This window comes from Phaethon aethereus (assembly GCF_964289735.1).
Source record: "Phaethon aethereus genome assembly, chromosome: 3".
NCBI lineage: Eukaryota > Metazoa > Chordata > Aves > Phaethontiformes > Phaethontidae > Phaethon > Phaethon aethereus.
In genome coordinates, this window is record NC_138576.1 from 62,662,236 (window position 1) to 62,685,404 (window position 23,169).

At 36.7% G+C, this 23,169-nt stretch overlaps 1 protein-coding gene across 1 annotated transcript in view; it reads left to right on the plus strand.

Annotated features, from left to right (window-relative positions):
• The window catches only part of LAMA2 (laminin subunit alpha 2), a 291,049-nt gene that overhangs the window by 226,342 nt on the left and 41,538 nt on the right, over positions 1-23,169 (plus strand). The window contains exons 40-45 of the mRNA XM_081997942.1: positions 98-200; positions 8,476-8,592; positions 11,967-12,149; positions 14,912-15,066; positions 16,678-16,821; positions 17,756-17,889. Coding sequence (XP_081854068.1) covers positions 98-200; positions 8,476-8,592; positions 11,967-12,149; positions 14,912-15,066; positions 16,678-16,821; positions 17,756-17,889 — 836 coding nt within the window. The remainder of the gene's footprint in view (positions 1-97; positions 201-8,475; positions 8,593-11,966; positions 12,150-14,911; positions 15,067-16,677; positions 16,822-17,755; positions 17,890-23,169) is intronic.

Consider the following 23,169-nt stretch of genomic DNA (forward strand, 5'->3'; position numbering starts at 1 on the left):
AATTAAAATTTAGATGACTGTCCACTTAGATTATCTTCATGTATCTTTTATGACTTCAGACTTTCCTGTATGTGTGACACTGCTTCTTTGTCAACAGACATCAGGTCCTCAAGGATCACTGAAGGATGGTGCCAAGAGCTCTCTTCAGAAAAGCTTCAGGGTCCTTAATGAAGCCAAAATGTTAGAAAATGATGTTAAAGGTATGTGCAGTATATGACATCCAGGCCCATTAAATACAAGAAAAACATTGTGAGACTGGGATGCTCCCAGTATGAAGAAGCCATATCAGTAGAAAAAAGTGTAATTCATTAGCTGATTTGAAATGGAACAATGTATCAATGAAAAAGATTCTCCTGGTTTGGGTCCAGGCATTATGCAGGGATGCTTGTCCCTTCAGTCCATTTCTTGGATAGGAAGGCTGGGGAGGATGGAGTCTTGGTCTTCTTTTGCTAACTATAGTAATGATGAGAGAAAGTGGGGAGGAGAGTGGGATGGAAATACTGGTTCTGATTTACTAAATGTTCTAGTAGAAAATTAGTACAAAAACCACCCTGGCATTACATTTTTATTCTTGCCAATACAGAAGCATAGTTTGCAATGCCAGTCAGAGATACCACATCTCTTCAGGATGCTTATGGGATTGGGCCAGAAAAGGGAAGCGTGGGGAGGTAGAATGAAGACATTTGCCAAACAGAGAGTAATGGGAGGGAATTGCCAAGTGTTTCCTTAAAAAAAAGAAACTAAATACATGTCTCTAGAGAAAAATTATTATTTTCTCACACACACAAAAAAATATTTCCATGTTCCTAAAGCGTAAATTTATGTCTAAATACAGCTCAAATCATAAAGCTTGTAGATTCCAAACCAAATACTTTGATTTCCCAGTGAAAAGTGAAACATCTTTAATTTCCATTCAATATTTTCCACTGGGGAAAAAAAACAGGTTGTGAACTATGCCATTTGATGAGAAGTAAAAGCTGGTAATTCAGGTCAGACTGTGCCTATAATAATCTTAATATTTTCTCATCAATAAATGAGAGTATTACTGGTGAGCATCATAGTGTGAGAAGGTAGGACAGTAGTCAGTATGGACACATATGAGGTGTTTCATGCACACATGAATAATCAGCTGCAGAAATGCAGGAGAAGGAGCAATTGTCTGGGTAGCACTTCTCTAGAATGAGACTAAAGAGAAGCATGGATCATGTGTTGAGTAGAGGTGGAAAAGGCACGTGTCACAGAGGAATGCTTGAATAGGAGCATGGCTTACCAAAACATATGAAACAATCCTTCCACTCTGTTCAGGGCTCTTAGTGCTTTAGCTAAGTTACAGGCTACAGTCCTGGACACTGAAATTCATGATGGCTGAGGTGGTTTGTAGAGTCCTGAAGATGAAGACTAATTGGAGATCTAGCAGAGGAGAGATGAGGAGAAAGATGGAAATGATTTAAATTTGTAGACTGAAAAAGAGAGCAATAAGTAGGGACTTAATATTCTTCACTTATGTCAAAGTTTCTCCAAAGAGGATGGGACAAACATATCACAAATGCACTGATACACATCACATATTAGGAAAATCTTCCTTGTAATTAAAATACAGAAGTACTGGAATTGATTACTGAGGAGATTAGGGACATTCAACCTTCGAAAATCTTTGGAAACAGCTTAGACAAACATCAGAAGGAGAAAAATTATCTTTGGACAAACATACATTCTGAGACTGTGATTCAGTGATCTTCTGATCATTGCAACTAAAGCAGTTTATTTCTTGCATCTTTATCCAGACAGATTGTTTTATAGGTTTTCTAAGAAAATACTTATTGCAGCACTAATGAAGCATCTGTTTAACAGTACTCAACACTTCTTTCTCCACAGCAGTCTAAGAAAGGAACTGAAAAAAGAATTTATTTAGATTAAACCTGAGGGGAAATAAGCATGATGATACAATTATCCACTTTCAAGTGGGCCAACATTGAGTCACACACATCTGCCTTTGTGAAAATGTTAAACGTTACTGCTTTAATTGCTTTGGTTTTACATATAACGAAGCAAGCAATTTAGGAGCGTACAGTGGTTTTGCCACTGGTATAGTAAAGTCTGAGAGGATTAATTGAGTCCTCTGTACAACTATTTTGAAGGTCTTCCATCCAAATACTGGCTAATATTTTGAGTCGTGTAGACAGAGTAAGTTCAGGTTGATAACTTCGCGGTTTATTCCAAATTAGTGCACTATAATCCCTCCCTTTTGTAATTTGAAATTTGTTGCGTATATTTTGAGAAGCTTCTGTCCAGTCATTGCAGTTTTTGAAAAATTCTTTCACACTAGGTACATTAGAGTTTAATCTGATTCAACTGGCTGAAGCTATAATAGCGTTAACCTGGAATTAACCACAAGGATGGAAAAAGCATAGCACTTGAAAATCTATGTGAGAAAACAGATTTAGCACTTGGAAGAATTAAGGATGAGGAGAGGAAAACAGCTATGATATGACATTTTTTGCTCATCATAGGATCTGAAAATTCTGCTGGGGTTTTTTTGTTTCATGCATCAGAACTAGAAAAATCACACACAGTAGATATTCGAGGTTGAGATTTAAACTTCTTGTCACAGAGATGGTGCCTGAAGCTTCCCTGTCACACTAGAGTGGTTAAAATACTTTTTATTAGAAACAAGACAGATTTTTATAATACAGACCAGTCTTTCAGGTTTTAACATACAAAATTTTTGTTGGCCTCCTGGAAGATGCATTAGTCATCTTTTGGCTATTACTACACTTTCATTTAGTTTTGGCAGCTCTAGGATTTCCAACTGCAGAACTAGTTAACAAGTAAATACAGCGTTTAATAAAGCCATTAATTACATTTCACTGTCATACACTGTTTGAAAGTTAAAAGCATTATTATTATTTTCTTGTAGCAGCTCTGAGAGAAAAAAAATGTGTCTGCAGTTACTAGTAAATCTTGGATGTATGTTTAGTGTGTTCTTTATTGCAACTCTTTACTGACAGATTCGGTACAGATTTAGGGCTGGAGGGGCATGTTTCAGTAAATTATGTTACCGCAAATCACAAAACTACAAGGGGAGGCCAGCGTGCAACTTAAGTAGCATGGCTGAAGTAGAACGAATAGGGATGCCGTTAGTGGCCCTTTCTGGAATGCAAATTGCTGCAGTTTGCCATGGCTAGTGTATAGGAAACACTAAAATGGCAGCACCGCCTCTTCCCTGCCGCAGCGTTCCTCTGAGTAGACTAGATGCCACAGGGTGCCACAGCGCTTTGTGCGCTCCCCAGGCCGTTACAATGGAGTACTCGTGTTCCACATACCGCAGTGCCCTGTTTCCAAGGACAGAATAAAATAGCGTCTGTACTTGGATATATGTCAATTCCATGTGCCCGCAAGACTGTCCAGTTTAACCCTCAGAAGTGATGTATTACAACCGCAATAAGACATTACTTCAGAGAGTTTTGAAAAAAGAATGTTATTCTCCCATTTTACACCAGCGAGAATGTGAGTTGATAAGAGTTTCGTAATTCAGAAGCAAAGGTCTAAACAGTCTAAAGATTCATGAAGCAATCCTAATGCAAGCGGGGAGCAGTGCTTAAAATGAATGTATTAGATCTTTGTCTGTGTTCTTGTCCCAAATTGAAGGGTAACAAGATGGAGCTTTCTTAATGCTCCCTGATATGTCTTAGATTTAAAGTGCTTCATACGGACAAACATTCTGAACTTTTCACAGTATGCCTTTTTGCATCTGATAAAACATGGCCACGCTCCACAGCTTGACCCACAGATATCAGTTAATGTTGTGCCCAGAATACGGATGCATAGGAATAAAATGCGATGACAGATTTCTTAGGGTTTTTTTTTTTTCTCCACCCTACTTTTGCTCCAAAGTGGTGATGTTATTAGTATTATGAACATAATCTCTTCTGGATGTCTTGAAGTTTCCACGATAGAATGTGAGAGTTGAGTGTCAAACTAATAGAAAGATATTTTCTCACGATTCTTAGAAAGCCACCCTGTTCAGAGTCTCAAATGGAAGTGCAGGATGGATGATGGGCACTCCATAAAGATTTGTTAGACAGAAGTAATCATTAGTTTAAAATTTCTCTGTCTGCACTGCAGGTAGTACATTAGTTAAAGTAATGAAGACCTGTAAGCCACTCGCCTAAAATACACTCCAAAAATTCAGGCTGGGCTGTGATGGAGGTGGGAGTGTTTTCTTGCTGCATTATGACATTCCCCTGATTTGTGGCCAATTACAGGAGTTATAAAATGGCTGTTAATCACGGAAATGTTTTATATTAGCACCAAAACCTGCTGAAACAGTCCTTACAAAGCAAAGCTTCTGACAGAAGCTATTAAAATGGAGATTTAGTCATTTCTCTCTCTGTGGGGCTAGGAGTAGAAGGAATAACCCTGGTGGGAAAAGCAAAATCTGTATCTAGTGCTCTGGCTAAGAAGGAGTTTTGAAATTTTGGCCGCAAATGAGTGAACGCTGCTGCCTGCCAGCTTCATTCTCTCTGTGCCTTGAGGGATTTTCAGTTTGCCAGAAGCAATTTTTCTTCCTCATAATTTTGAATTTACTGTTTTAAAAATATACTTGCCTCAGTGCAGATTTGAGGCTATAGAGAGACTTTGGAAAAACTGATCAATAAAAAGTTAAAATAAGATGTATAAACTCCTCTTCAGCTGGAGACTGCTGTCAGGTGGCTACTGAAATTCAGCTCATGTAATTTCTTTTACTTAAGAATTGACAACTTGAGGGGGACTTGTCTTGTCTGACAACATGTGAATATTTTTAGCTAAAATATTTTCCAGCTGATAGGCACAGCTAAATCCCTTGTTTGTGTATTCTCCTCTGCTTTGTATTTTTGCTGACCTGGCATATTGTATTCACCAAATTATTACATTAGTTTGATGACCAACATAAGAGTCATACAAAAACTGCAGTCAGTACTGAAAGTACTCTTTTGTAAAAGTTAACCATCATTAGCATTTCTCTAGTTACATCTCTTTTCCCTGTTTGTTCCGGAGGGCCATTTCTAGGTCCTGCTTGTTTTAGGGGGAAAAAATTTAGCTTATGACCCATCTTCCTCTTTATAGGATGAGACTGGGGAGAGCAAGAATGCTATTTGGAAGAAGGAAAGCAAAGATAACAGAAGGGATGTGTGTAACTGCCAGTTCATTTGTGCAGTATCCACGCAATAAAAACAGCCGCACATGTCGCTCCTTGATAGATTTCCACCTTTATTCTGATTTTGGGGTACATGCATTGGAAAGCATAGCCTTATGGTATCTTCTTGGACAGTTTCACATGGAAAACAGCATTTGGTCATACTGTCAGAAGACACCTGTTTCCACTAGCATTGCAGTGGTGGCACATCATCAGTGCCACCTATGTATGTGATCTGCAGAGACTTGTAAAAACTTGTCTCTTGTACTGTGTATAAACAGTAAGTAACTAAATTCTTAAGTTCTTCTTAAGATTAAATGTATGAGTGCAGGGATTTTTATTTGGTTTTCATTTGACTCATTTCAATTTATTCACTCAGAGGAAAAAGGGATAATAGTTTGTTCTGTAATGCTGTGTTTAGTTATGGAAATATAAACAGAAATTGAAAACCTTTGTTCATGTTAACCAAGCCAGAATACCTAAAGGCCCATACCTGCAAAGTCCTTCAGGATCCTGCTTACTCTTTAGGGTTTAGTTTCAGTGACACATGGGTAGTTTTGTTGATTTGAACAGTAAACACTGCATTGACAGTCATCCTGTGCCATCTTGGTGCAGAGCTAATCAAGTGGTAACAGGATTGAGAAAAAATTCTCAGGATACTCCTCATCCTACACTTTAATGTGAATTGACAGTGGCTGACATCTTTCAGTGCAGACCCACTAACCACTTCCAAGTCAGGTAAGCTATGTAGTTTGGAAAAACTTAGGTTGTAGCTGCCTGTATTTTGTCTAGACTCTATGATTAACTAGAGGATCTCAGGCCTTCAAATTATAGCTCCAGCATTTTTCATAAATGCTAATAATTAAAGGATGGGGAAAAGCTGACGTGAAGTCAGTTCAGTTTGTGATTCATACACAAAATTAGCTCAGTGCTTAGTGGAGAGGCATCTGGATTACAGTATGGGAAGTTACTTCAAAATATAACTTCATGTTAGTATCACTGTGCAAAATGAACAACCTCCTTCAGAAGCAGACATGGTCCTTAGTATGTCCTCACATCTCTTTGTGTAAGAGCCTTCCTCAGGGCACTTATTTATGGCTTTATTATTGTCATTTTTTTAAAAACACAGTTAAAATGTATTTGAGGAATTAAAAGAAAAAATATTAAACAGGTGGAGTCTCAGTATTCAATTTCAGGAGTTCTAGGGAAACTTCCGTTATTAAAATCCATAAAGATCAGTTTGCTGCTATGGTTACAAAGCTGAAAAGTGAAGTCTGGAAACATGATTCTTCAGAAATGTAACTGAGGCATAATTAGCATCACGTTGGATCTGGCAGAGTAAAGAGGAGAAAAAGAGATAATTTAAAAATATGCAACAAAGTTAGCACACCACACGGAAATGAATCAAATATCTCAGATATTAACACACTTTTTAAACATTAACATTCCAAAAGGCACCAGACACACCAAGGAAATATCAGGCAGACTGTAATTTCAGAAGTGGAGGAAATTACAACAGTTTTGTCTATATTATTACTTAACATGAAACGAACTCAGATAAAGTCTCAGAGCATTTAAGGCCAGAATCTCATGAGTTCATCCTGGTTTAACAACATCACCTTACCAGTAGCCTCATTCAGCAGTGGAGACAAAATCTGTCATTTAAAAACAAAGGTGTTTTTGAGGAGAAGAGTGATCTTATAATTTAGATGATTCTTCCCAACATTATTCTAGTGTTAACTGTGCCTCTTACAGTTCACACAAATGTCCTGTTCCTCTGCAGGACATTTTGCAGGAATGAAGGCTTACCTCCAGGCGCTCCTGCAGCCCTGTGCGTTCCTCTAATTTCAATAAAATAAACAGATTTCTTCATGAATGACATTTCAAAGGGTCTAACAACAAAAGTATGATTCTCATTTAAATTCCATCTGCTATTTCAGCCTTGCTATAGTCTTGGAAAAATTAGTTAATGATTTCTTGTGGGTAATAAACATTTTGTTTGATTTTTCTCTTTACAAATTGCTTCTTTCATATCTAGTTTTAAGAAACCTTACTTTTTTAAAATTTGTGGAACATGAACCACAATCCCTTGTTTTAATCTATTATTCTGTTCGTCCTCTTACAAAAGGGTTACAGCACTGAGGCTGTTGGAGATGCTGGAGTACCAGTCATACATCTAACTATTGCCCTTAATAAAAAGGGATGCCTTTTGTTTTTGAGAAGTATGGAACTATAGTTCACTGAGAAACCTCATCTCCAATATGTTTTCCTATCCCAGTTTTCCTAATCCCAGATTTCCTAATCACCAGCTGTCTGTTCCAAAGAGTTCCATATTGATATGAAGAAATGATACTACTAAGACAGTAGTTTAAGCATTAGCTACCATTTTCTGTGGCAAACTTTACTTTTCGATTTTGAAATAACATCTGTTTGAATAGCCATAAAGCTTAGCTGGAATCTCACTTTTGAGAATTTGAAAAATTATTCCTATGCTGGATACTGTTCCAAAAAACTCCATAATTTTTGTTCAAAGCAACTGCTGAAGAATAGGAACTTACCTGTAAAGGATAACAACAGTTTCATCTATAATGTACCAAACGTGACACACCTGTGCCTTTGATTTTTACTAGTTCTTCAATCTGAACAAATTCTAGGTGGGCTTTTTCCCCCAAAATTTAGTATGTTTATTTCATAATAACCTGGGTTTAATGTATTCTCATATTGATGATCAGTGCTGGGGTGATCTCATGTGTATCCCTCAGATGTTATGTCAATACTGGTTATCTTTGAGAAGATCCAAGAGAACTGGGCTCTGGCCAGTCTGATTGCAACAGTAAGCTGACCGAACAGATCTTGCGTCTTTCACACTATGTTCAACTCATTCAACCCGGACAAGCACCTTCAGAAGAAAATTTCAGTAGTCGCTTAATCTAGGAATCAAAGCTATTACTAAGCATCACATTTGTTGAATCTCTCAGTGGGTCATTGTGCGGATTTGCATAAATCATACCATCTGTGATTGTCATTTTTTTCTTTCCTCTGTACACCTTAGGAAATCCCTTGATAAATATACAAGAGCACAGGGAGCTCAAGTATTTAGATACCGTGGAGGTAGGGAACTTAAAGAAACAGAAGAAAATTAGCAGTGAACCCTATAACCAGTTTTACTGGACTTTCATATTTACACAATATATTATCTTAAAGGTAAATGGCTTGCTCATTATTATGCACTTTGAATTATTGCAAAGGATAGTGGAAACAAAGAGTTAACGCTTCTGTACTATGTGCACTTTTTATAGAAAAGGGCGATAACCTGGACAACATGCAGAACAGGCTGAAAGATGCTGATGAGAAGAATTCCATTCTCCTGAGAGCTTTGAATGAAACCTTAGGAAAGCTGTCAGCCATTCCTAATGGTAAGCTGGAAAAGTGCTGCAACACTTGTCTCATCCCTGCTCTTTTGTTTCATTTGCCATCACTTAACATCTGTCTGATTAATCTTTGCCTGTGTCCACACTGTGTCCACTTTGACCATTACCCACTGTAATAAGATGAAGACGAGCAAGGTGAGAGAGAGAACTGAGCTGAAAAGTTACATGGCATGAGTTTGTATGTTGACATGGTAAAAGGTACCATGCTTCTGCAGTTTGCAGAAGGTTTCAGAAGGAAAAGAATTGTGATATCAGGAATTATGGTAAAATCTGAGAGAAATAGTCTTTTCTTTAAACAGGAAAAGTCTTTTTATGAAACTATGGTTTAATGAACCATTATAATTTAACTAGTATAATTTAACCCAAGAAGAATAAAGGCTTACTGACTTTACAGGAAAACCAGGATTAAATTTTCTGGATTTGTCTGACCTTTCTACAACACACTCATTGATTTATGCTGCAGTATCATTTCTAGTCACTGTTTGGTGTTGTATATCTTTTTTAGACTGTAAATTGCTTAGAACTGGCACAGACTTTCCTCAATGAACTCTGAAGTGCTGTGCACATTTGTAATTCTATATAGCCAAAAAAAAATTTTTTTTAATCTGTAATACTCATTAAAATCCCGAAGTCCTGGGATGTTAGCTACTTTGTCTTGTGATAGCTAGAGAGAGGGAGCTACAATATAGTTTCATTATAATGGACAGTGATAAACTGAATGTTTGTTTTAGAAAATAAAAATGGTTTTATCAATGTAATTTGTTACGACTTTTCTCTCCAAGGAGCACTTTATAAACTGAAGATATGCCTTAAGAAAAGTCTCTAAAGAAAATCTATATTCTGTCTGATTTGTGACGGTCTAGAAGGTTAAGACTGCAAGTAAAAACTTGGCATGAAAAACAATTTACTATTCATCTTGCACATTTTTGTGGCCTTAAGATTCCAGATAACTGAAAAGTTTTGGTTTACATTTAGTGATTCTGAAATCAGGCATTCACAAAAATGTGTTTTAATATGTCATGCTCATCTTATGCCGCTTCTGGTGTTTTGGTCACAGGTATTGACATGACTGTTTCTCTTCTTGTGCACAGATAGATGTCTCAGTCAAACAAAATGGACCTCTAAGGCCAGTTGACCATAGGACACAGAACACTAAATATGGAACAAGTAAAAGAAATAAGAAATATGCAACCATTAGCAATGTTAATAAACTCTGGTCAGATTAGAGTTACAGGGTGCTTGCTCTTGGGACAAGGACACTCATAAAAACAAGCGGATGTGTATTAAGAATGAAATTTAGAGCAAATAAATGGCATGGATAATCAAATGCAGTAAATTTGTTGTCCAACATGGAAATAACCAATGAGGATGGGGGAGGAAATGACCCTGTCATATATCCTGTTCTTCAAGGATTTAAGAAAGCAGAGAGCAGCTTAAACTAATAATTTTTGTGTCCATGTTATATTAATAGCCAAATAAAATAGAAAGGTTCATAATGAGATAAACGGGTAGAACACCTTAGGACAAGGACCCACATGTGCAGGGATGGCATAATTTAAAGTGTGGCTAAAAATAAATATCATTTCTGTGACCAATAGAGGGAAGTAACACAGTAACTCCAACTTTCACTCTGACAGAAAGGTACATGACCTCTAATAATGGCCTCAAAAAGAGGTACTTACATATGATGAAAAAAGGACATGAAAAAGGGCAATCAGAGCTCTGTTCTTTCACTTGTCACTACTGACGATGATAATGGTTTATTAAAGGTTCCATTGTATTTTCAAGGTGCTATTGTATTTTGGGGGCTTTTCAGAGCCAATGCTTTGTAAATAAGGGTGTGGAGTTGTTTGGAGCATGGGTATAATATATCTTTACTCAAGAAAGTAAAAAGGGTCATGTAACACTCCAGTGTGCAGGACAAACCCACTGATTCTCTATGGCCTTAGGAAGCAACACATCCTCCCCTGGCCACAGGTTTGATTGCATCAGATGTTCCACAGAAGGAGAAGGATCATTTGCAAACCTATGCTGCTGATCCCTTGAAATGGAGAAAATGTCCATGATTCCCATGTCTTCACACAGGAATGTGCAATGTGCTTCAAGAAAATCTTGGTGTAAACTAACTCTTATCAACTATCTCTTAGTCAAAAATTGAAAGAAACTACAACCTCCTGTACTTTCCCCAATACGGCAATGCAGTCTTTTAACTTCACAGACTACCAAAGGAAGCCTCAGTATGACAAGTGGCACTATCTCTACATGGTTGTTTCAGACATGTCCAGACTTCTGAACTGCACTCCAAAATTCTCATATGAGTGAGGGACATGAGGATACCCTGGAGAACACAAAGGGAAATCAAGTCCAAGAACAGTTTCACAGGAAGGAGGTGGCAAAGTGGGTTCCTGTGAGTCCCATGACTCCACTGTGATGTGGTGGTAGTGTGGGAGTTCACATGGGTTCCTCTGCAAGCTGGAGTGTCCACCACAACATTTCTGTTTGCTCATTTCCTCCCATCCGTGGGAATTCAGAAAACTTGGCAGCTCCCTAGCCCAGCACAACCTCTACTGCTGGCTCATCGTGTGATGTAATCCCAGCATGGTAACAGCACCTGAGCTGCTCAACTGCTGCGTGATAAGTTTTCAAACAATTCTGATTTATTAACAGAGGATTTGAATACATACCTGCTTGAATGAATACCTAGCTGTCTCTTTTATCATTTATCAATAGCAGAATCAAAAACATTCCAGACTTGAATGTTTTCACCCCAAAAATAGAACATTAATTTCCATTTTGCAGGCAGAGAAGTGGAGCAATTGGTTTGCTCAAGGTCACCAATCATGCCTATTGCATTGCCTAATTGCCTATATGCAATTAACTAAGTCAATGGACCCTTGGTCTCCTGATTCACAAGATTACTTGTCACAATTTCAGCTGAAATACAGGGAGTTAGACTTCTGTACTCTGTACATCAGAACATTGAAAATCCTGTTTCTATTATAAGTATCAAATATTACATCTGACACTTGATCAGAGGTTAACGAGTGAGTCAACAGCAATAACAAAATTGCACAAAAATTTACCAAATAAAAATTATTTGTCTTTTACATACAAACGGGGCTGGAGCATTTTCTCTTCTTCAGGTGCATTTGATGTCTCAAAAAAGACATAAAGGGCCAGATTCTGTAATCCACACTTACAACTAGTAATGTCTTACTACAGTAAGGAAGTAGGAGCTCTCGAAGAACTACACAACACAATTTAATATGGTAGAATTTTGACCCAACTTTATTCTTAAGATGCGTGAAGAAAATTTCTGTATTCTAGGCAATCATTTCATTATCCTTTTCTACCTACAGATACAGCTATAAAGGTACAGGCAGCCAAAGACAAAGCAAGACAAGCCAATGATACTGCAAATGACGTCCTGGCCCAGATTAAAGACCTCAACCAGAATCTCCTGGGCTTGAGAAACAACTACAGTAAACTTGTAGACGGTGTGGCGAAAACAAATGCTGTTGTGAAGGATCCTATCAAGAACAGTAAGATCTTTTTGGGTTGTTTGATGGTGGGTTTTTTCAGTTTGTGTTTTTCATTTCACATCTCAAAATACATCATAGCCACTCCAGAATTTCACTCACATGGTGTTACTGCAGTATGCTAGGATAAAAGGAATCTCTATTACTTCTATTTTCTGGACTTTATATATAAGAATAATTTTAAATCTTAAGGACTGCTGCTAGTAGTTGGGGAAAAAGCTAATGTCAGCAGGATGAACATGTAAGTAGAGAGATTTGTTCCACAAAGTACTTCAAAAAGCATTTAGGAGGTGAATAATCTGACTGGCAATTCATCCCTTGATTCAAGCAAAATTCCATGCAGTAACCCTGTCTTCAGTCAGTCAGATAATCAGTTCTGGGATAAATGCATGACTTCTTTCATATATGTTACTATTTTTGGTAGACACTGAAGACACTTAAGAAGAAAGAGAAAAAGGAGATTCTGGAAATGTTTTTTGTATGGTGTTTGTGGGGTTTTTTTTTGACTGAATTCTGTTATCAAATGTGACAGTTGCTCTAGCATTTTCACTTTGGTAATGATGGATAAAATTGAAAATTCTAAATTACCACACATTTTATGGTAGATTAACATAACATATCATATAGGAGTATACAGCCAAAGCTGACCACAACAGCAGAGTGTCTTTTCAAAATTACTGAAGGACTAATTTCTCAGCTAACCTGGACTCCCCAGATTGTTGTCAGCTTGATGAAGCTGGGTACCTAAAAACATCCAGTTTAGGAGGCTGTCATTCTCATTCTATGGACAAATATCCTCTTCGAACTGTAGCTGTACCAGTAAAAGAAGTTAATCCCAATGACTGTCACTGAATGCCTATTGCAAGTTTCTGATCCTTCATCAACTGAGATATATGTGTGAGCCCCAGGTACAATCCCCATCAGGCAGACTGATCCATGCTACTTTAGACAATATGAAAAGTAGTTATTGATTGAAATAGTGTGGTTACATTACAGTGGGTTATGGAACAAGCAGATCTATGAGGTAATGACCTCTGGCAGGGTAGCGATAAAGAACTGGGAAGTGGCCTAAAAGCAGTAATTTCTTGGCGCTGCTGGATCTGGAGTATTCTAGATCTAGATATAGTATAGATATCTATATATCTAGATATAGTATAGATACTATATCCTAGTATCTAGGATCAAGTATTCTAAGACTGTGTGTAGAAAAGCATTTTTGTTGAGATTAGGAGTGATAATTTAGAAGTTAATCATTTCATTGTCCCCAGTCACCATTATTTGGTTCACATTGAGGAGTGGTCTTAATACTTGCAAACTCTTCCATGTCAGATAAAGCTTAACTAGAACATATACTCTAGAAATACACTTTTACTAGGCTCCAACTGCTAATGGATACTGAGATTACATAATGAGATTAAATAAATGCAGAATAAACCACTCCAAATGCATATAGTGAGTATGTTGGCACTCACGACTACATGCTAAAGTAGACATAGCCTCTTTTGTATGTCAAAATTCTGTCTCTGAATTCTCATTATGTAGAGGTGCAATATATAAAAGGTAATAAGTTTTTTCTAGACTAACCCTGTCCCGTAATTTACTGTACATTTCTGTTTAGAACTTCAAAATATTTTATTACGTTGTCTTTTCTTACGTTATTTCTCTTTTCTTTGTCTCCGTATCTTGCCTACAGAAATCAGTACGTATGTTTTCTTTCTTGCTGCTTTTATTGTGCCTTTTCCAGTGAGCAATGATTCACTACTTACCACCAAAGCTTCTGCATGGTGCTCTACATTTCACATTCATTGATATAGTTAAATAGTTACTTTTCTGAAGCTCTGAGATAAAGTGACTTGGTAACTAGTTTCACTTATGTGAAACCTTAAGACAAATCTTGAAGGTTTGGTATCAATATCTGGGTGACTATTCAAAAACTAAATACTTGGACTTCCATGCTTTATCGTAGTAGTAGTAGTAATAATAATAATAATAATTATAATAATTTCAATATACATTCTTCTGGTAAATGCGGGTTTGGCTTTTTCAGTGCCATCCACAAAAACCCACATCCTCATGCTAGCCAAGTGTTGCAATCCTTAGATCTGCTGATGAATTGTGGAAGAGAGGGCATTGTTCACTGTTTGTGTATTGAGAGGCAAAAGAATAATTTGAAGCTCAAAGAAAAAGAGAGAAAAAATATCCTTGTGAAATTATTCAGCCCACATTTGCAGTTTACTGCCACTGTTTTTTAATCTGCTTTCAGTACACATACAGAATTTTAAAATTGTGACCAGAATACAGCCTTTTTGTAGTTGTGGCCATTATAGTTATTAAAGAATTAACTTCAAGTTAATTCTAACCCTGTTTCAGAAATTACTAATGGAAACTAACCAGTTTTCATTAATCTAGCATTTTACTTCAAAATTGGAGTTTAAGAAAAAAGAAAGTAAATATTTCATTCATAAGTGTATTTTGCTACAGGAAATGTTTTGCATTAGTATCAACCTGACCTGAAGCATAGTTACTGCTTCAAAATCCTGCTTTAACACCTGCATTTGCTACTATTGCTACTTTAGCTTGATTCTAAATATTCTTAAATTATCTTACTCTGTTCAGGTAGCTTCCTGGTCTGTGTGTACCTCATAGTAGCATATACAATTGCCTGAGTATTGTGTATGCAGAATTTTCTTGGATTTTATTATTGCAATGTATAATTACTCTCTGACACTATTCTCTAAAACTCTGCCTTGTTCTTTCTTATGAAGTTGCTGATGCAGATTCCAGTATTAAAACCCTAGAAAAGGAAGCAGATCGCCTGCTAGATAAAATCAAGCCAATAAAAGAACTTCAGGATAACTTAGGGAAAAACATTTCTCAGATAAAAGAGCTGATAAACCAAGCTCGGAAGCAAGCCAATTCGGTAAGCCCTCTTTCTCAGTAAGATGACCTTTTGAGTATCGATGGGATTTTATTTTCTACTTCTCTATTTCATTTCCACAGGGTGAAACCTTTCTAATTCTAAACATGTGTAAAGAGAGCAAATAATGGAGTATGATTTCTCAGATAAAGAGAGAATATTCTGATGATTTTCACTCTGTGTCTTGTTTCTTCATTTGAAACATGCCCTTGTTAAATGGATAACATATGTAGGAATGTATCTGGAAAGGTTATTATTTAAGAAGTATTGTGGATGATAGTACAGCAGAAGAGTCACAACATCATTGATTTTTTGTGAAAACAAAAATGTATTTATTTGCCTCAGCACTGATATTAAGCCCCTGATTTCATTACACAGAACTTATATTACCTGAGAGTGACACCATCTCAAACTCAATGAAACTGGTGGGTGTATTTCCTTTTCCCATATTCTTGACTTTGTTCAGTAGCAGTTCTGAGGACTGAAACTTGACTTAAGAATATATTTTTAGTCCATTTAATGAGTTTGGAGTCCATCTCAGTAATACTCTAAACTCGAGGATCAGCTGGTTAATACTAAGATTATTCAGCTTGTGACCTAATGTAGCAAAGGAAAAAATTCTTGAAGATGGTACTTCAGAAAACTTACTGAAAAATGGTTGGAAAAAAATACCTACAGAATAATAGTATCTCGTGAAAGAAGTGTATTCCATATACTCAATGAAATTTGCCCACGATAGAAAGACAGGCTACAGTAATGATATGGTTTTGTTACATTCATCTTCTGTCTGAGGCTTTGAAGTACTTAGCTCCTCAGCATTTCTGAGAAAGGGTAATTGTGAGTTTGGTCATATAATGGATCTCCTTTTTGACAAAGTTTGCCATAAGCATAAGGTGAAACCACTATGTACGTCTACTCTAATATATAAACATGTCTAGCTGGAATTGAAATACCATTGTACTGTCATTATGTCTATGCTGGCATTATGAAAGCAAACAGTATACTGTTTTCCTCTGTGCTCAGAGCCTGGGGAAACAGAGCACACATATCCAAACGCACATGTCACTCATCTGTGAAACTGAAGCTTGGTTATGAATGCCAACTCCATTAGGGGCTAGGTAGAAGCAGTGATAGATGCAACTGTTGATTTAAAAATAATTGTAAAAAGGTGTCTTAAATTGGCATAAACAAAGATATTACAAGGAAAAAAGTAGATCATCCTGTTTACCCAATAGCAATGTGCTGTGATCCCTTCAGGAGAGCTGCTTATTTTCCTGGCTACACATTCTACTTACAGACTATCTCTACTGCTAGAATTCCATTGCTGCTTGCGTTAGACCAGTCTATCTTCTGACTGTTTTTAATCCATATAGTTTGTCCTTTCAAATATCAATGCCAGAATGAGTTTTACTTCCTTTTAATAAACAATCCCAGAAAGAAAATTCCATTTCTACCTCCTGTGCATATCCAGGCAACAACCTGGTACATGAAACACAGACATGGGAAGAAAAAAAAAAGAAGTATCATATTCTTATAATTATTTAGAAGCATCTAAAGTTATTTCTGGAATAATAAGCAGTAAACTGAATTTCTTCTGCTATGCTTTCTTTGAAGATCAAAGTGTCCGTGTCCTCTGGAGGCAATTGCATTCGCACATACAGACCAGAAATAAAGAAGGGAACGTACAACACCGTCATTGTCAATGTGAAGACTGTAGTTGCTGACAATCTGCTTTTTTACCTTGGAAGTGCCAAGTTTGTAAGTCTGTCATCTGCTTTTCATGTCAGAGTTACTTAATCAAATCAGAATACTGGCAAATACAGAAGATGAGAAAGGATTTTTTTTTTCCCTCCTAGAGGCTTCAAAGCAGTTGTAGAGGACCTAATATCATCTAGACATTTACTATCTTTGGTATTAATATAGGGACTTACAAAATATGACCAGCAAATATTTTTTTGTATTTTAACTACATATTAAATGGGAGACTTGTACATGGACTACATTAGAGCTTTAAAATTCACAGTGGAACCAGCGTAACTTTTGGGTTGGTTGTGGCTTTTCCCTTGGGAATGAAATAGCTAATCATCTTGTATCTGTCAAAACTCCTGTTTATTGTAATTTTAAGTCTAGACTACAATTACGAGCATAATAATGATGAATGATTCAGTTTCTCACCAGCCCTATATCACACAGACTTCTAGAATGATCAATAATAATTCTTCAGTAAATGGGAAAAGTACTCTATTTCTAACATTTTGAACTATATATTTTATTTACTTAACACAAAATGAAGAGGCTAGATGGCATCATGTATTAGCCTAGAATCCTAACATCTTTCTGCCATCCAATGGATGTTTTAGAAACAGACATTTAATTCAGAGTTAAATTAAATGGAATTAAATCCTTCTCTTGATGGCTATAATACTAAAATTTCTTTAAGTCTAGCAGCTATTTACTGCATATCATTGTCAGAAGTTATTTGCCATCTTTGGCTTAAGATTCCTTGTTTGAACCAATGAAAGCAGGAAAAAGAGAATCTCATTTTAGATCACTGTGAGAATTAATGTTCATACTTTACTCTCTATATATGTGTTTCTGATGCCTCATTAGACCTTCTGAAATGTGAAAAGTTCTGGAAAACTTCCTTTAATTAAAGTATGATATTGCTTCTATTTTCATATTTTACATGTAGACTGACTTCTTGGCCATAGAGATGCGCAAAGGCAAGGTGAGCTTCCTGTGGGATGTGGGATCTGGTGTTGGACGGGTAGAGTATCCAGATCTGACCATTGATGATGGATTTTGGTACCGGATTGAAGCCTCTAGGCAAGTATATATTTCACTTCCAAGATTCGGTTCCTAAATTTTCGATTCTAAATTTAACAAGTTCTGCCTCTAATCCACTGTCCTCAAGTTGGCATACCTCAGGTTTACATGGAAATGTTTGCTACGTTTGAAATACGGACTTTTTAAAAACAGATGATGTTATAAATAGGAGAAATTCTAGTCTGGTTTAATGAAAGCTTATGAACCTACGTCCAGTAGGACCAAAAGTGTATACACTACAATTACTATTGAAATGTGAATTGTTCTGTGTCAAAAATTTATTTTCATCATATATTTCCCCTCTAGCATCAACAATCTAAGACTTCTTGTATTCCCTTCTGTTTATCTATCATTCTATCGATTCTCTTCAACTAGCTTCCTTTTCAAATCAGTTACAGGTTTTGGCACTCAGACAGATAACCACTACTCTTTGCTCTGTGAATTTCAAAGAGGAGCAGCTTTTCTGAATTTCTGGTCTTGACACAGTAGTGTAAATGAATGGTCTGTCATACAGCAGTATCTTGATTCTTACTCAAAACACCATTTCCATAGGCAGAATGTCTCTTCAAACTGGAGATGTTTTAAAATATACAGCTTATGAAAACTCAAGGATGAAATATTCTGGAAGGATAAAGTGTACTTTGTAATTTGAGATCGGTTGTTGAATGCTTTTGAACTTTAGAAATATAGATACCTTAATATTAAAATTTCACATTTGTTAGTTGAAGCTTGTATTTTCCATTCAAAAAGCAAACACATGGTGTAGTAATTACAGCATAAGTATTACATAATTTAATATCCTTTATCTTCTACTTCAGAACACATCTTAGTAATTTAGATAACATAGTCTATATTGCAATTTGACTTGAAGTTGAGTAATTTCTCCTGCGTCATTACAGTTAATTTCACATAGTATTAAACATAGAACCAATAGTATAGTCAGAAAATGAGAGAAAGAAGGAGAAAGAAAACAAAGCACTCTAATTCTGGTTATGTCTATAGCTCTTAGAGGAGGAAGGGGCATCCAGTTTAAATAATTTAGTGAAATCACAGAAATCAGCCATTCAGAGCAGAGAATTAAACAAAATTATGGCACCATCTCCAGAAGCTGGCGTAATGAAACCTTATTGCTAGGAAAACACAAACTGGGGTACAATACAAATTGTTGAAATCTTCACCCCTTCATATTATGCATACTAAAATAGCTTTGTGACACAGTTATGCCAGACTTTCATTTACAGGGAAGCTGCTTCAGCAGAATATTGAGCCAGGACATGGTATAAAATTTCACACATCCTACAAAAGCACATTGCTTATTAAGCTGGTTGTTCTGGATCTATAGAGTGTGCATGCCATTAGTTTTGAACAAACTGCTGTATCAGCAATTTAGAACAATTACAGCTGCACAAATCTGAAGTACAGAGCGGTGTTTAGGAGAATTACATTGCAGAGATATTAGTTGGATTTGTGGGATTAAGATGAAGAGCTCAGGACTGATTTTGCATTCTTAAGGCAGACCATAAATCACGTAGCCTCCTGAAGATTCTTCAACTTTGAACGTTTTAGTCCATCTGATAACTCTCCTCTGACTCCCTTCATAAGCTGTTGGAGAGTTCTACTCATTTCATTCCCTCACCTTTTTTCTCCAAATTTCTGCTCAGTTCCAGCCACAGACTTATTCAGCAACTTGACAGAGCTGCCAGAACAGCTGGAGCAGAGCATCCACTTAACATGGGGACATACGATGAAATTCTGGCCTTGCTGAATTTTGCCATAGATTTCAGTGGTGACAGGCATTAACACACAATAATAATGACATGGTAGGTTTAAAGATTGGTAACAGTTCTTAAACAAGGATCCCAAAGGACCTTAAAGAGAGGAAATGTGGTGACACAAAGGTTGTGAAATTCTCAAGGTCACTTAGCCTACTGAATTAAATTGAACTATGAAAAAGCTGACTGCTGAGTAATGATCAGAGATGTTCAGTTTAGTTAACGTCAACACCAAAATTTCCAGTGCATTAAGACTAAATTGATAATTACTGCATCTGTTTTCCAGGGACACTTTTAATTTTCATCACCTTTTTATTTAAAGCATACTAATTCTTTGCTTTTTTTTTTTAATTGAAGTAAAATTTGTTTATTCCTATAGGAATTCCTACAGGAATTCCCTATATTTTGATGGCACAGGAATTTAACAAATGTCACTTAATGAGTTAGTTACCTGCTTACAGAGGCAAATCTGATTGGCATCAAGAACTGTAATCAATGAAAGTATCAATTAACAAAGGAAAAATCTGGCATAACAGTATGTGACAAAATGACTTAAAGCAGGTTTGCAACAAGCAAACAATGTCAATTTTGTTAAACAGTCAAATGGATGACAGAAGATTTTTGAGACTCACTAGATCAGTGAAACAATGTCACTTGAATTCAGCAGGCCTCAGTTAGGAGCAGGACCTGATTAGTTGTGATTTTAATCAAGTGTGATTTAAGTATTACCATTGTTTTAATTGTTAATGACAGAGTTTAAGCAGCACCCTTCCTTTGAGGACAAAAGACACTTGAATCACAAGTTCACTATACACATCCAGCCCAGCTCGGCAAGAATTCAGTTTTAAACTACTGTGGCAAATCTAAGCCATACTTTACAATGAAGATTTTCTTTGCTCTCAAGGAGTCAAAGAGCAGCAGTTTCTACACAGTATTTTGTAATCTGATATTGATGACTTGCAAAAGTCATCTCATTTACACCATGCATCTCCTAAAGAGCAAACCCTGCATGCATGGCATTGCATAAATTTTTCGGATGATCAGCCACAAAGTGCTGGTACGTCTTCTATAATCCACCAGTTTTGCAAGAACTATCACTAGAACAATATCTTCTAATCTGGTGACTTGTCACGAACAGGATACAATGTCTTTTTGCTGTCAAGTTAGCCAAGTTCTTTCTTCAAGCTCAATTGTCCTCCCTAAATAAGAGAGAATTATTTATGGCAGAGACTCCATTGTTAGCATTTCAGTCTGTTTGAAGCTGAAAGACATCCGTGCTACTTCTGACATATTAGACACCCTAAAAAGAGTCAGTCTGCTCAGTGACTTCTGCATTATTGCACTTGGACGTTTTTAAATTGGAATCTTGATTTCAGCACAATATAGATAGAAAGTGCTTCTTTCAGAGAGCATCCAACCTAAGGAGTTTAAGAAACAGTCTTCAGCAACTGTTAGTCTTTCAACAATTACTACCTTGAGAACTTTTATCCTTTAAAGGGCTTCACATCAATAAACCTTCTGGGGAAAAAAAAACCAAACATAAAAATTTAGAATTTCTGATGCATAGAAAGCTATCTACTAAGCATTCGGTTGATTTTGGAATAAAAGTTAAAATGTTGTCATTAAAAGGAAATTAAAAAAAAAATCTTTTAGAATACTGTGGATGGTTTTAGCCAACTTCTTTAGAATTATTTGGAGCAACTACATGTTCACATACTTCAGATGTCACTTAGGAGATTCCCTAGGAAACTGAGAGTCCCATCCATGTGGTTTTCAGAGCTACTAGATCAAGGTATGGGTGGGTAATTGAAAAGCTCCAGTGTTTTTTATGCAAATATGTATTTTTCACATTGAAATGTGAACCTTGAGATCCCTGACTACACAGCAGGTAAGATGGCATAGATCTACAAAAGTATTCCCCATTGATTGGAAACCCTCAAAATTACTCTGCAACCATGCTTCACAGTTCAGGAGAAATTTATCAAAACTGAAATGTCTCAAGTAAAATTTTTTTTTTCTTTTTTCTTTTTTTTTTTTTTTTTTGTCTTTTTTCCAGTTCTGTGTTATTTCATAAGAAAACTGTCAACTCATTCTGATTTTGGGATAATATGTTCTGAGCCAAAGGAATTTCTGAAGAGAGATTTTTAGATATAAAATGCAGTCTTATAGGATTTTTCTACCCTCTAGAGCCCTTTAGAAAGTAAACTTTCTAAATCCAGGAATTCTGTAAGTACAGGACAGCAATGTCTTCATTTAGCTGATGCACTATCCTCAGTTATGCAGTCTTCCTTGCTGTGCTGTAAATGTAAGTTCTTCAAGTAAAGATTTAACAGATACTACAGTTCTTCCTGAAAGGTATACTTTTAACTTTTAGTTTGCTTGTTACTTCAATACACCAAGCCAATCTTTTTTTTTTTTTTTTTTCTAATTAGACAGAAAGGAATTTTGCATCTTTGCATGCAGCAAGGTTCAGGACTTTAGAAAATCAAAGAGTTGTTTTGGGGGTTTTGGTTTTTTTGTTGTTTTTTTCACTTTCTGGCTGTGACTTGACAGTATCTTGATAGGTGTCGTGGTTTAGCCCCAGCCGGCAACTAAGCACCACGCAGCTGCTCACTCACTCCCCCACTGTGGGACGGGGGAGAGAATCGGAAGAGTAAAAGTGAGGAAACTCATGGTTTGAGATAAAGACAGTTTAATAAGTAAAGCAAAAGCCGCGCACGCAAGCAGAGCAAGACAAAGAATTCATTCACTACTCCCCACGGGCAGGCAGGGGTTCAGCCATCTCCAGGGAAGCAGGGCTCCGTCACTCGTAATGGTTTCTTGGGAAGACAGATGCCATAACTCCAAACGTCCCTCCACCCTTCCTTCTTCTTTGTCCCAGCTTTAATACTGATCATGACGTTATATGGTAGGGAATATCCCTTTGGCCAGCCTGGGCCAGCTGTCCCGGCTGTGTCCCCTCCCAGCTCCCCGTGCACCCCCAGCCTGCTCGCTGCAGGCCAGCACGAGAAGCTGGACTGTCCTTGACTACTTAGCAACAGCTCAAAACATCAGCACCTTATCAACATTTTCTCATCCCAAATCTAAAACATAGCCTCACGCTAGCTTCTGTGAAGAAATCTAACTCTACCCTGGCTGAAACCAGGATAATAGGATGAGTATGTAACTTTTCATCTAGAAAAGCTACATGTTGAAGTTTTTGGTGAATTTTATCGCCTCTATTTAATCAGCTTCCGTCCTTTCCCTGGAAACCTTTTTCACGAATATAGATATAAAATCTGTTTTCTGAGAAAAATCTCTTTTGTCTAGCTTGAGAGCAATTACTGAGTAATTTTTAGAGTCTAGCCAGGTAGCCAGCAAAATACTACTTATAATTTAAAGCAAGGGTAGTCACTTTCAATAGGTATATACTCTTTGTAAACCGTCATGGAAAAAGAAAGTAAGTTTTATTTAAAATTATGTGTTTCTGCATTAAATATCAAACATATAGGTTAGAAAAGTTCCATGT